This window comes from Nelusetta ayraudi, unplaced genomic scaffold (genome assembly GCF_046127955.1).
Source record: "Nelusetta ayraudi isolate G7.1 ecotype Tasmania unplaced genomic scaffold, CSIRO-AGI_Nayr_v1 ptg000094l, whole genome shotgun sequence".
NCBI lineage: Eukaryota > Metazoa > Chordata > Actinopteri > Tetraodontiformes > Monacanthidae > Nelusetta > Nelusetta ayraudi.
In genome coordinates, this window is record NW_027466144.1 from 2,404,441 (window position 1) to 2,419,006 (window position 14,566).

The 14,566-nt window shown below is 49.8% G+C and overlaps 1 protein-coding gene across 18 annotated transcripts in view; it reads left to right on the forward strand.

The window, feature by feature from the left end:
• Positions 1-14,221, forward strand: part of scrib (scribble planar cell polarity protein) — a 48,572-nt gene extending 34,351 nt beyond the window's left edge. For 3 of the 18 annotated variants that reach the window (XM_076047690.1, XM_076047692.1, XM_076047693.1), the window contains 18 exons: positions 679-1,098; positions 1,786-1,857; positions 1,992-2,045; positions 2,421-2,474; positions 2,782-2,907; positions 3,721-3,831; positions 4,260-4,304; positions 4,545-4,694; positions 5,163-5,322; positions 5,433-5,634; positions 5,912-6,001; positions 6,125-6,307; positions 6,935-7,072; positions 8,758-8,897; positions 9,159-9,196; positions 9,651-9,725; positions 11,278-11,502; positions 12,179-14,221. In XM_076047690.1, the coding sequence (XP_075903805.1) occupies positions 679-1,098; positions 1,786-1,857; positions 1,992-2,045; positions 2,421-2,474; positions 2,782-2,907; positions 3,721-3,831; positions 4,260-4,304; positions 4,545-4,694; positions 5,163-5,322; positions 5,433-5,634; positions 5,912-6,001; positions 6,125-6,307; positions 6,935-7,072; positions 8,758-8,897; positions 9,159-9,196; positions 9,651-9,725; positions 11,278-11,466 (2,247 nt within the window). In that variant the 3' untranslated portion in view covers positions 11,467-11,502; positions 12,179-14,221. Of the gene's footprint in view, positions 1-678; positions 1,099-1,785; positions 1,858-1,991; positions 2,046-2,420; positions 2,475-2,781; positions 2,908-3,720; positions 3,832-3,950; positions 4,240-4,259; positions 4,305-4,544; positions 4,695-5,162; positions 5,323-5,432; positions 5,635-5,911; positions 6,002-6,124; positions 6,308-6,934; positions 7,073-8,757; positions 8,898-9,158; positions 9,197-9,650; positions 9,726-11,277; positions 11,503-12,178 lie in introns of those variants that run through there. The other 15 variants (XM_076047702.1, XM_076047704.1, XM_076047703.1 and 12 more) reach the window with 13 other exon arrangements.
• Positions 14,222-14,566: the final 345 nt, after the last annotated feature.

The following is a 14,566-nucleotide window of genomic DNA, read 5'->3' on the forward strand; positions in this document are numbered from 1 at the left end:
CGGTTTCGAGTTTCTCCGGACGCGTCGGGTTAAACTCCCGTAATTCATCCTCTTCATCTGCAGCATTAAATCTCCCTTCTGTTCAGTACAGCGAGTCGAGTCGCTGGTGCGCTGGAGCCGGAGTGTCTCACCGGTCTGATAATGTGGTTATTTAAGGCAGATGCCGCCAGTCTGGGCTGTCGTGAAGTGTCTTGTAGAGCGGCACACACACTCATCTGCAGCTCTTCTAGTGTCTGAGCTGTTCTTTTTGTGTTTTGTGATTAGGGCTGTGCAATTAATCAATGAATTCAATTCATTGATGGTTGTTCAAGATGATAGAAAAACCTTTTATTTTGAAAGTGATGTTTGAGGAAGGACAGTTAAGGTTGTTACTTTATCCACAGGGGCATTCGTTAGTATTTGGTTCTTAAGTTTTCAGTTTAGTGTTTATGAAGAACACTTCATCCTCAATGGGGAAATTTGTTTACTATTTTTCTTTTAAAAACTAAAGATAAAATATTTGAAATAATTTATTCCATAGATGTAAATCTAAATCAAAAATCGCATTTTCATTTTTTATTGATTCTGATCGATTTTATTTTTGTCCAAAATTGCCAAACCCTCATGGTGATTATTTGATAATAGTGATCATTTCTCTTCCACCAGTTGTACATCTGCTCCCTCTTTGCTCCTGTGCAGTTCTCTCCTCCCGTCACTCTGGCTGCTCACATGGAGGCCCCCCTGCAGGTCCCGTGCGGACCTCCTTTAGAGCCTCTAGACCGTATCTTAGGGCTTCCCGCCAAACCCCTCACCCACGAGGACCCTCAGTCCTGTCCCGGTCTCTCCCGGGACGCGGATTACCTCCACCGATCCCAGTTCTCCCCCAACGGGATGTCGGCCACCGACAGCGCCGGCTCGTCCACCACCCTGGACTCGTCCATCTTTGCCACCGATGAAGAGGAGAGCCTGGTGGACTCGCAGCCCATCTGCTTCAAGGAGAACCCCTTCCTGGTGGCCAACCGCAAGGGGAAGGGCCGCCCGCGCGGGGAGCAGATCCTGTCCGGGCCGCCCGTGGGCTACGGCCGCCACGGCCAGCTGCAGCCCTGGTTGTTCAGCAAGGCAAGGCGTCTGGCCCGAGTGTGCTTTGGAAGGCCGCATGGTGTGTCGTCGGCGTGCACAGTTTGTTTGGCTTCGCTTGCTGGGGACACCAGACTTTCAGCTAAGCTTCCATTTAACACACAGCAACGTGTCTTTTTCGCCTGAGACAAAATCGACTTTATCACTCAAGCTTTCTCAGCAAGCACAACTCCATCTGTGGGAAGCTGCCGCCTGAACGCCAGCCCAACTGGTGCAGGGTTTTTAAACTTTTCCGCTGTGACCCTAGCGGCATGTCGCACTGATGTAAGGCAGTCCGAGCGGAATGTGTAACTCAACATCTGCGGAGGTCTCGGAGGAGGAGGAGGAGGAGGCGAAGGAGGATGTGGTGGACACCAGGAGATCCACCACCAGCCTGATCTCTGCACAATGTCACTGTCTTTTGCACATCTGCTGTGGTTGTTTGTTGTACATGGATTGATTTGAGTGTTTTTGTAACAACTGTATTGTTTTTTTTTAGTGCTGCACCTCTATCTGTCTCTCTCTCTCTCTATCTTTCTCTCTCTCTATCTATCTATCAGCATGTCCATCCACAGGAAGCCGTCGCTCTCAGAGTTCTTGTGTTTTTGTGTGCGCGTGTGAACCGAGCTTGAGCGGGAACCAAACGTCGCCGTTCATTCATACCTTTCTGCTGTCCCATCTGCTCCTCAGGCGCCTTCCTCCGATTACGGCCGGACAGAGAGTCCCATCAGGGACGCACAGTACTCTCCCACAATCCAGCCGGTGAGCAAACACCCCGTTCTGCTGCTGATCTTTGGTCTTTCCCTGACCCTCACCGTGGCCATGAATTACCCTTCGGAGAAGTATTTTTTCATTTATTTTTAGTTTGACCTTTGACCTTTCCCTCCCACCCTTAGCCCAGTCACCACTCCTCCAACAGTTCCCTGTGTGCAGGCAGGGAGACCCGCTTTGTAAGTGGCTCCTGTGGCCCTTCTGCTGCTGAGTTTGAGCAGTGCGGCCACTGTGGCTGTAAAGCATGTGACCGCTCCCTCTCTCCCTCCCTCCTCCCCCCCGCTGACTTGACGGCGACGCTTTGCTTCGTGCGAACTAGAAAAGCATCCCTTAAAGAAACAAGGAGGTTTTGCCCTTTGACGGAAGCATCGAAGGGACCAGCGTACCGTGGTGTTGCATCGTTTGCTCGACCCCCCCCCCCCCCCCAAGTGCACCGTCGATTGTAACTTTGCTCTGTGATTCAAGTTTGTGTGTGTGTCTGTGTGTTTTGTTTTATTTGTTGTTTGTTCTTTTTTTTTCCCATCATTTTCATTGCTTTTGTTTTCATTTTGCAGGCAAACGTTCATTACACCTCCACTCCCACTGCCAAGGATGAATTTTTGTCATCAGTGAGTGTCTTGAAGTAGTGGAAAATTTTATAGAATTTTTAAATACTGTTTTTGTTTGTACTAAATAAGGCACAAAGGCTTTGTTCGTTCATTTATCCATTCTTTCATGTCCATGTTTGACTTGTTTTAATTTTTAGTTGTCACTCTCTGCAGTTCCATTACCCCCATGATTTATTTTGCGAAAAACTGTCATGGAAACGCAGCTAATCACCCCAAATTTTCTGTTTGGAAATATTGTTTCAAAATCAAACCCTCTCTCTCTCTCTCTCTCTCTCTCTCACTCATCATTTCCTTTGTGCCCCTGCAGACTCGACCGGGTGCCATCCAGCCGGTGGGCCGAGTGGTGCGGCAGGGCTCGTCTCCTGCCACCCCAGAAGGCCACAGTCCCAACCCTTTCCAGCATGGCCCCTCCCCCTTCAACTCCCAGACCTCTGTAAGACCCCTCACCTCCACCACCACCTCCACCACCACCACCACATCATAGGACCGTCTGCTCCTCTCTCTCTCTCTCTCTCTCTCCGCTCTCCGACGCCTGCTGACTGCACAGCAGCACCTTCCCACTTCCCCTCCTGTGAAAAAACAGAGGGGTGTATAAGAGCGGTGCAGCAGGGATGCAGTTATATATGTTTGTGTGTTTATATGAAGTACCAAAGACGGGTCGTGTCAGCAGGATAACCGGGGTTTATAAACCTGCGTGGATGCTGCTGTGCGACCACCCCACCCCTGCTCAGGCTCCACAGGATGCTCCCTGTAGATGGAGCACACCAGCAGCAGGCCAGGCGGAGCCTCCCCAGTCCGACTCGGTTGTCGCGGTTGCCGCTTTCTGACCTCGTCGTGCCTGTTTTTTGCCACTCGGTTTTGCCAAGCAGCAGCAGCTCGGCCCCACCAGGAAGCAGACGCTCCGTAAATGAGGAGCTCTCGCAGAAACAGCCGTCCTTCCGGAGGCCCCCACCCCCGCCCACCGCCTCCGTTCTTCCTAAGGCATAAGCCCCGCCCCCTTACATAACCCCACCCACCCGCCCACCATGTCGACCCACCCGCCCACCATGACGACCTCAACTGTGCCGTTTTTTTTTTTTTGTTTGTTTTTTTTTGTTTGTTTTCCTTCATCGAACTGCTCCCCCTTCCCTTTCCTCCATCTCTCTGTCTGTCCATCCTCTCCTCCGGCCATCTGACCCCCCCGCCCCCCCCCTCCATCCCCTGTTGCCCCTCCCTCCCGTTACCCCTCCCCTACCCTCCCCTGCAGCCTCGCGCCCCCTCCCCCACCTCGCCCGACGAATTCCCCATGAACGTGAAGCAGGCATACAAGGCGTTTGCCGCGGTGCCTCGCTCGCTGGCAGCGCCGGAGCCGCCGCAGGTAGGAAGCGCAGCCCCCCCCCCCCACCGTCCCCCCGTCCCCTCCCACCGGGAGACAGACAAGCATGCTGTGCTGATTGGTCCCCCCCTCTCACCATCCCCCCCGGCCCATCCTGACAGGAGCCGCCTCTGGCCGTGTCGGGTGCTGGGGACCTGTGACGTGCTGTGACGTGTGGAATGCTCTCATCGTTGCATTGGTTTTTTTGGTCTTGTTTTGTCCTGGTAACCCAGTGGCATCATCAACTGCTCCCACTGGTGTCGAGTCTCGACTTCCATTTCTTCATTCGTACGTGGTCCGTGCACTAATACGCAGTTCCTCCCCTCTACGTGTTTTTCCGTGTTCCTGATACTCATCAGCCTCGTCTGGTCTGCACGTCTCCGCCTTTTCGCTCGACTCCATTGATGATTATTTTCACTCTGTCCAACCAGGAGCAGTATGGTGTCCGGAACAACTCGCACCTGATGCAGCCAGAGGTGAGTCACAGTTTCGATTTTGTATGATATTATTTAAAGGGAGAATGGACGGAAGGGCATTGCATTCACTGGATCAAAAAAAATGAGGCACCTTATCTCATAATTAATCAATGCTTTTATAATCAAGTACATGAAAGATCACATTCTGCTGCCAAGGAAGTGACACACACACACACATATCGTCGCCCTGCGGTCGTCGCCCATGCAGCGCGGTGTGACGAGCTCTGTTGCTCTTTGCAGCCTCAGTTGTACAACGAGGTGTTTGACGATGACCCAGAGGGTCACGGGGGGGCCGGCGAGGCTCCGTCCCCCAAGGCCTCGTCCCCCCGTCAGGAGTACATGAGCCTGGCCGCTGTGCCGCGCTTCTCCCGGCCCTCCATGGAGCTGCAGGTACCCTCTGCCTCCCGCCGCCACGTCCGGACTGGTGGGGGCGCTGGTGGGCTCGGCTCGGCTTGGCTCGGGCCTTTGGTGTCTTTGCTCCTGGAATCGGGGAAGCTGCCTGATTGCTCTTTCGAGAATGAAGTGATTGGGGAAGCGTATTGCTGCCACCCTAGAAAAAAAAAAAAAAACAGGGCTCAGTATCACGTTATAACATGATACTGAGCCCTGTTTTTTCTCTAAGGTGGCAGCAATACGCTTCCGAAGGAATCAGCTGGATGGTGCTGGGTCCTAATTTGCTTGTTTATTTTTTTTCTTTCTTCTTAGCCCGTCGTACGTTTTCCTGCTCTTGCGTCTCGTCGCCGCTGCCTCAAATATACGTATTCCGCTTTTCCAGCGCCGTGCGCTCGAGGTCTTTTTGTGAGTCTCGTGGAATAATCTGCGCTGTGCTCTGGTCCTTGTCTTGCGGGAACGCCACAGAGTCCCTTCCCCAGCGGGAAGTCCAGCCCCGAGCAGCGATCTTTCCGAGACCGTCAGAAGTACTTTGAGATCGACATGCAGCAGCAGACGCCAGAGAAACCCAAACCCAGAGTGTCGCTGGTGGGAGAGGATGACCTGAAGAAAATGAGGGAGGAAGAAGGTCGGCTGTCTTTGCCTGCTCTTTTTTTTTTTTTCTATTAACCAATAACCTCGAGGGAAATGCTGAGCCAGAAGGTTGACCCGTGGGTCTGATCTGACTGCAACACGCAGAGAGGAGGTTCGAGCAGCGCGCCCGGGAGTACCTGATGGACGAGGAGGACGAGGACGAGGACGAGGAGGACCTGGCCAAGCAGGTGGCGCACATGAGGGCCTCCGGCAAGGTGCTGCTGGACGGAGTGGAGTACAAGGTGGAGCCGGTGTCCCCTCCGCCTCAGCACTACTCCACCCCATCCAGCTACTACGGCAGCGCAGGGTAAAGAACACTTTTTGACTTGTTTTTCACATGACCTGAGAGTAGTTTTCTTCCAGAAGGAGAAGTGGAAAAGCAAAGAAAGGCGTTGGCCGACACCTTTTCAGTCGGTGCATATTATTATAAATATTGTTTTGTTTCATGTATGATGTAGGTACAGTTTTGAAAAACAACCGACGTAAACTCACTAAACTAAGAAACTAATTGTGTGTGTGTGTGTGTGTGTGTGTGTGTGTGTGTGTGTGTGTGTGTGTGTGTGTGTGTGTGTGTGTGTGTGCAGGGCTTCCCCAGTCGATGGTAAAGGCGACTCGCAGAGGAATTCCCTGGAAGACAGCTTCAGGATGGAGCAGAGGCCAAACTCCATGACTGGGTAACTAAATCTCTCTCTCTCTCTCTCTCTCTCCCTCTCCCTCTCTCTCTCTCACACACACACACACACACACGCACGGTGTGTATTTCTGGTGTGCTCTGCTAACCGGAGATCTTCGACCAGGTTGATCCCAGCCTACCCCGGGGAGACGGCCGCTCCCATCCGCACGGCCAAGGCCGAGCGGCGGCACCAGGAGAGGCTGCGCATGCAGAGCCCCGAGCTGGCCGTGGCCCCCGACAAGGACCTGTCCCCCGCTGAGAAACGAGCTCTGGAGGCCGAGAAGAGAGCCATGTGGAGGGCTGCGCGGTATATATATATATATTTTTTTTTTGCACACACACAGATCTACACACACACACAATGCTCCTTGCTCTTCACTCTAACCACCAATTCACACTGAAAGCGTCTGTGGCGCAGTCGCGGCTCGGAAGACGCTTTGTGTTAATTACTACCTGGGTTGTCGCGCCATCTTGCAATCCGATGGTTTGGTGTGAGAAAGTACGGAACGCTTTCCCTGCCGCGGACGCTTTTGGTGTGAATTTGGAAGTTAGCCTGCGACTCTTCCTGTAATTTCTTTGCCTCCCTAATAAGTTAGCAGTTTCTTCTTTGTTTTAAAAAAAACTTTGTGTGTCAGCCCCCTTCCCTCTTCTATCCCTCTTCCCTTCTTTCCTGCCTTATTCCCATGTTTATAAATGGTGCCTTACTTTTCCTGGATGTCCTAAAAATGTGGTCTTGTTTGGGTTTCCCGTTCTCCCTCCCTCCCTCCCTCCCTCCCTCTCTCTCTCTCTCTCCTGCCTCCTCATCCTTCTTCTCTCAAACCGGTCTGGTCTACCTGTCGTCACCTTCCCTCCTCCTCCTCCTCCTCTCCTCTCCTCCGTCACCGCCACCACCCCTCTCTCGACCTCCTCTCCTCCGACCTCACGGGGCCTCCAGGCCTTGTGGTCTGGAGGAGGACGTGAGGCAGTATGAGCAGGACCTGGCTAAGAGGCTCTACCAGGCCCGGGTGAGGTCGTCTCAGTGTGCGGCCGAGGCCCCTCAGCCTCCCGCCTCCTCTCCGGCCCCCCACCTCAGGTCTGAGGGCCAGACGCACGGCATCATGGGAGTGTGCTGGGGTTGCTTTTTTTGGCATTGGGGTTACTGTTAGGGCTGCAACGGTTAGTCGACGTAATCGGTTACGTTGAAATTCGTCGACACGAAAATCTAAGCATTGACGTGTCGTGTTATTGCTATTGTAAATTGCTGAATGATAAAAAAAAAAAAAAAAAAAAAAAAAAAATCACACTCCGGCTGCTACGTGCTAATTTGTACCTGCAGTGCAGTACTGAGCACTGAGGGTGGCAGTGTCGTTATTTACATCCTGCAACAACAAAAAAAAAAAAAAGAGAGAGAGAGAGAAGAAGAACTGCTTCGTCTCTGAAAAGGCTCGAAAACTCGGACCCAGAGTTTCTAAAGTTTAGGAACACTTCGTACAAATGAAGCAGCGAAACACGTTCGGTGCTAACTCCGTGAAGCTCACCTTGCATTCCATGGTAGCACAACGTTGATACGCTAACACCTTAAACGCCGACACCACGGAGTCGCTTTAGCATCACGAACCACAGAGGAGTTCACAAGTAACGTCGAGGATAGATATGTCTTAGTCATGTTTCGAATCACACGCTTATTTGTTAATTCATCATCAGTGTTTGACGCAATAACTCAATGCGCTTTCTCGCACGTCGGGCAATCATGGAACAAGCTAGCTTAGCGAACGCTAGTTCACTGAGGTAAATGCGTACTGTACGGCAGTAATTAGTGAATTACAGCCCCTGTCAATACTCGCATTTATACTGAATTGTAACGCTCTTTCACTTATCACTTGTCAACTGTGTTATTTAGCGCATATTATTTTCGGTATTTAAGTTGGAAGAAATCTTTATGCAAGGTATTTAACTGTGACAAACATTGCATATAAGCTTTAAATCGTGAATCATTAATATACCTATGATATTTTTCCATGAAAAATATAACAACTATGTCACGGATACATGCTTTGTGTGTCTATATTTGTTTAAAAACCTATGCTGTCAAAGTGCAACAATGTAACAGGTGTGAAGATTTAAGCAAGTCAGGTTAGACAGAAGTCCAAAATAGTTGGCGAAAATAAAGAAAATAATCAGATTAGTCAACAATAACAACAACAACAACAACAACAAAAAAAATCGTCAGTTGCAGCCCTTGTTACTTTTGCTGGGGTCGTACGCCGTCCCCCTCGGAAAGGTTCCTAGCAAGCACTCGCAGCGCAGCTCTGCCAGTGCTTCCAGCACCTTTCTAGCGCCGTCCTGCTTTGTCTCTTTGCACGTCTCTGCTTTTGTTTTATTATTTCTTTCATTTCTTCTCCAGCTTCCTCTTGTCGTCCCCCCCCCCGCTGCCTCTCTTCTCCTTCCCATGCCCTCTCCTCTGTTTGCAGCTTGCTGTTACCGTGACGCTTTGAGTTCACTTTTTTTTTTTTTATTTGCACTAACACTCGATCTGCCGCAAGCCATTCATCAGTCAACGGGTGAATGCCTACTAGCAGCGAGTAGGTCGTCCTTCTCCTGGAATGCCTCTTGCTGTGCCATTCAAAGCAGCCTGGTTGTTTGACCACAAGCGAGCACTCCGGACAAGGAGCGCCCAGAGCGTTGACACATAGGCCTCATCCATGCAGCAAAAGTTCTCCTCGCTTTTCTCACGTCGCTCATTTGGTGTCTTTTTTTTTTTTTTTTTTTTTTCCTTAGCATGAAGTCCTTGGAGCAGGACGCCCTCAAGGCCCAGATGGTCATCGCCAAATCCCGGGACAGCAAGAAGCGCGGCACGTTGGACCAGCTGACCGAATCCCCCTCGCCCGCCCCGACACCCTCGCCGACGCCTGTGGAGGGTGAGACTCTCGCTGCGTTTCCATGACAGTGTTTCGCAAAATGAAAGCGGGTATTTCTAAAAAATTTCGACAAATTACAAATGCAATGTGGAGTTTTTTTCAATTGAAATGCATAAGCCGTTTTTACTTTTTGATTTTACGAGAATCGTTTGCCCATGCCAGAGCTAAATGCATAGATTTTATTGAGTTGGTTTTTTTTTTGTCGGCCCTCTCTTGTTTTTCTTGTCTGCTGACTTGCATCCTCCTGCTTCCCTCCGACAGAGCTCAGCCCTCGAGGACTCACCTCTCCGGGGAGGCTGGTAAGCAATCCCATCCTTTCTTGTCCTCTAGATGAAGCGCTAACCTGCTCTGCCCGTGGCCTCGCAGAGGTTTCCAGTTGATTTGTTGTGAGGAGGAGTAACAGTGATGAAGAGTGCTGTGTGGGTAGGAGAGGTTTCCTCCACAGCTGCCATGAATTCACCATCGTGCTGGTCGTCAGTCTGTCCAGTCAGTCTGTCCAGTCTGCCGCCCATCAGCCTCCAGCTGCATCCATCCCACCTCTTCTTCTTTTTGTTCTCCCCCCCCTAATCCGTCCATCTCTCACCCCCACCTCCTCTGCTGTCCGCTGACATTCTGCCCTCTCCATCCCTCTCTCCGATATTTTTTTCTCCCAACTCTTCCCTTGTTCCCTCTCTCTCTCTCTCTCTCTCTCTCTCTCTCCCTGTTTCCTCCCTCCCTCCTCCCCTTCAATCCTTCTCCTCGCTATCCTTCCAGTCCCTGTCCTCAAAGAAGTTTGACTACCGACAGTTTGCCGCCATTCCTTCTTCCAAACCCGTATACGACATCCAGGTACTGGCTGCATGCTGAGCTGACCGGGGGGCTGCCCCGCCCCCGACCCCTCCCCTTTCCTCTCAGCTTCATCCCCCTCCCCTCCAGTTTTTCACTCTCAAACCCACAAAGATTTCCAACGTTTAACCCAAATCACCTCTCGTCCTTCTCGCCCTTCACCTTTTTTCTTTTTGACTAGCTGCGTTTCCATTACAGTTTTTCGCAATATAAAATTCATCTATGGGTCTTAATCTATAGATCTATACATAGATCTATACATCTATAGATCTAAAATTTTGACAACGTACGATTGCGATTTGCAGGTGTTTCCATTGAATGGTGCCAAAACGCATGAGCCGTAGTTCTCGTAAAATCTCGTCCCTCGAGAATTACGTTTGCTTTTGTTTGTTTACGTTTGTTAGCTGTCAAGAATGCCTCTTATATTTTTCTCTTTGATTACTTATATAAAAAAAAAAAAATCCAAACATAATGCACATTTTCGCTTGAAGTGAACTGGTCACGTTTTTCAAAGTTTAGCTCTTTCCATCGCCAGTTTTTTATTGCGAAACGTAGTTGGGTTTTTTCCCCCTGGGGGTCATGGAAACGCAGCTACTAGCGGGCTTCGGGTAACAGCCTGAGCCTTCGCACCCGAGTTAACCGGAGTCGTCTCCGGGGTGGACGGCACGGCCGCGACCTCTGCATCCGCTCACACTCTCACCTCCACCTCCACCTCCACCTCCACCTCCTGTCTCTCGCTCCACGCATGGCTCAACCAACCAACCATCAGGCGGCAGAGAATGACTCCTTGCATCAGAGTGTGAGAGTGTTGCGAGGGCGGAGCTTCTCCCCTCTCTGGCGCTGTGCTGTGGGGAGAGGAGTGCGGGGGGGGAACCCTGGATGGAGCGGCGCTGCGTTTGATCCTCTTTCTGATGGAGTGCCTGTGGGTGCCGCTGGGTTGCCGTTGCAGGCATGTTGCTCGCTGTCGAGAGTTGCAGAGTTTCGAGCTCCGTTGTCTGTGACACAACACAAAACTGAATTTGATTGTTTTTGGAATGAAAAAAAAATCATTCAATTTATTTTATTTATTTTTTTATTTTTTTGCAACCTTCCGATTTCAATTTCAACTGTAACTGTAACCTTTTCCCACGGGCTACTAATACATTCAAAAATAAAATAACAACAATCAACCAATGAAGTAACAATAATACCCTTCAATGAACGTCCTGTCCTGATTGACGCCCCAAAATACCAGCAGAGCATTCTGGGATTTTTGTAGTGTTAATGTCACATGTGCTGTGTAATCTGGTAGTGGTTTAGTATTGACACCTATGACCTAACCTGACCTGTCTGTCCTTTAACATGCAGCAATGTAATTTCCCTCTGGGCAGTGACAGACTAGAGGCACCCTGGTCTTCCGTGTGTTGCGGCATGAGCAGCAGCTGTTTCCTCTCTCTCTCAGTCTCCCTGGTGAAGGTTTCCAGCGGGGGGTGGGTGGGTGTGTGAGGTGTGACCAGGTGTGACCAGGTGTGACCAGGTGTGACCAGGTAGCTCACTCTCTCCTCTTGTCTTCCAGTCGCCCGAGACGGCCGACGACATGCAGTTCATCGACGACGGCGCCGGCGACAGAGGTGAGTGGTGCGCAAGCCTCCCGGCACCGCCGCCGCCGCCGCCATCCAGACCTTCCCTCCTCAACGTGTTTCTCTCCCCCCCTCCCCCCCTCCCTCCTCCCTCCACCCCCCACCCCCCTCCACCAACACTGTGATCCAGGTGACTGCTCCGAATAAGCCGCTTTCCATCGGTAGGATCCTGAGTGTGGTGCATGTGTGTTTCCGTGTTTTGGTTTTCTATAAAACTGCTGAGCAGAGTGTGTGTGTGGGGGGGGGGGGGGGGGGGGGGGCTTCACCTGCCTGATCTGATGTGCAGCGCTTGCAGCAGTGGGAACTCACGTGTGGGTGGAAAACACTAACAAACTGGCCTTGACGTGACAGCGTCCACGGTGACCGAGCGGCTGTCTTGACTGCTGGGATGTAAAGGAGGTTTGGTCAGAGCCTCAATGTGATTCCGTGCACTCGGCCCTGATGGACGAACTCCTGTCACTGCTGTGTCTCTTGTGTGACGGCAGCCCTGGATTATTCAACACTGTCATTTTAATCTCTTGCATACATACTTGCTCATATATTTGACGTCTTGAGTATCTAACTGCACTGTGGAAAGTTGTTGGTGGTGTTTTAGTGCCCAGTTCCAACACGTCATCAGTGGGAAGCTTCAGGTTCAGCTCAAACTTCACTTCCTGCCGCTGCTCTCAGTGTTGGGCTTCTCTTCCGGGTTTCCAGCACCTGTCCGTCCGTCCGTCCGTCCGTCCGTCCGTCCACTGTCTCGCTGCAGCCCAGCGCTTCACCGAGTACCGAGTGTTGCCCCTCCCCCTCTGACCTGAACCCTTTCCCCCTTCTTGTCCCGCCCCCCCACCCCCACAGGGCCCGCTGCCAGCCTGGAGAGCGAGGAGGCCTCCACGCTGCCCGCCGCCACCTCGGCCCTGGAGGAAATGGCGTTGTACAGCAACAAGCGCAAGTTGAGACAGGGCCGCCGCAGCCTGGAGACGGCCGTGCCCACGTAACGCCTCGGACTGACGCAGACACGCACCGCGGTGCAGCCCCGGTGTAGCAGCGGTGGAACACTACAGCGTCTCCTTATAGTCACACGCAGCAGGAGACGACACTAGTCAGCACACACACACACACACACACACACGCTCGCTCTTATATCCTGTGTGCCAGCCTTGCCTATTCAGTCTGCAGATGAGTCGCAGCCCAGTTGCTCGGCAGCGAGAGAGACTTAGCATCATTAGCTTTGGATTGCTACGTTTCGCCCACATTTCCCCCCCCCCCCCGGTTCTGCATTTGATCCGTTTTTTGTTTTTGTTCCTCCAGAGTGAACCAAGGTTTTAGTTTTTCATACCTACCGATGAATTTTTTTTTTTTTTTTTGCTGTTGCTGTTTTTAAAAAAGAAAAAAACGAAACAAACATCCTGGAAGAGAAAAGAAATGGGTGGTAGCTGTACTAACAATGTTTTTAGGCTTTCAGTGAGTAGATTGTAAAATGTCAGGGCTTTCAGACTTGTGTGTGTGTATATATATATATTAATTGAGAAGCAAACATCCCTGCTACCTTCACAGTCAAACGTTGCTGTTGTTTTTGTTTTTGTTGCACTGCCACTGACCAGCTTTGTAAGCACATTTTTTATAAAAAAACAAACAAACAAAACAAAACAAACAATTTTAATCGATATCATGAATATTTTTTGGCTCTCTTATCGTACGAGTCCAATGTAATGCCTTCTCTTTTACCATTTTTTTTTTTTTTTAATGAGTCTAGCTTTTAAAGGACTCCGGCACATGACTGATGTCTTGATGATGTCGTTCTCATGACATCCCAACGCAAAATACTAAACTGCATATCAAATGATATGGATAATTCCTTGTCGGAGTGACGTCCCGCTGAGTCAGTACTGGCCTGGGCTCGCTCCAGAAGAGCACCGAGTCCACGTTTGATTCAAAAACTTAATGACTGCACACCTGCGTCAATATCAGTTTTATGGAAACCGTTGAAAATATCAGACACCAATGTGGTTTTAATTGACGGTACTCACACTGCCCTCGTCGGGGCGTTCTATTATCATTATTATTATGACCGTTTTATCAATGTGAATAATTGCAGAGCGACGTGAAGGTAGCAGGCGGGTCGTTGTTTTTCTTTTCTTTCGTTTAGTTTTTTTCCCCGTCAGAGGTTAATTTAAAATCTGATGCCACTGAAAAGAAATTGTGAACTCTGTGAATTGTGTGAATAATGTACAAATACTGAAAGGAAAGTAATTTCTGGGTCTGTTTTTTTTTTTTTTTTTTTGAAACTGAGCCAGTCTTGACCTCGACGAAGTGAGTGCCTGGGTTGGGGCGGGCTCGGTGTCGGAGCGCTCTCTGCACACGGGTTTGGGTTGTTTCTTTTGGGAGAAAGCTTGGAGAGGCAGAGCACGTCGGCGTCCCTCTCCGTTCAGACAGCCGGTTCACAGCTCCACACTGACGCTTCCTGCAGCGGACGGGTTTGTTTTTGTTTTTGTTTTTTTGTTTTTTCTAGAATCATTGCTTAGTATGTGTGTTAATTTAATGTAGGGTCTTCTGAAGGTAGCTTTCTATGTTTCTGTCACTGACTGAAATTCAGTTTGTTTGATAACATTTGCAAAAGGCTGATATCTACTTTTTTTCTTTTTTTAAAAACTAAAATAGATAATCTTTTTCAGATGGTTTTCACTACATTTAATGCTGTGTTTTTAGGTTGTTTGTGTTTTTGTTTGTTTTGTTTTTTTTTGTCTCGAGCTCTCTTTTGGGGGCTTTAACTTGCAAATAGTCTGGAGGGAAGAGGTCAGGGGTTAGAGCTCATTCAAGACTGTAACTAGTGAATTTGTACAACCAAAGAAGTCTATTTTGTGGTTCAGGAATAATAAAATTTTACTTTTCATTTAAGAAGCTGGTTCACTGTGTTTTTGTGCTAGCGTGGTGTATGAGAAATTATTTTAAACTTGAAACAAATCGTCTGGTTACGCAACTGATTGAGGGACAACATAAAGAGCAATAACAACATCAAACGCTGCCATGCGGTCATCCGTGCCGAGATTAAGGTACTCGTAAAATATAGTATCTCCAAACAGGTTTGTTATTTTTGGGTACTGAAAACCACCAATCTATATGTCCAAGAGGCAGTTTCCCCCCGAAAAGATAGTCGTTTATTCGTTATTTGACACTAAAAACAGAGTTTTTTTGTGGTACTTCCGGTTACCGGCAGCTTGAATTTGCATATTAGCTAAATGTTTA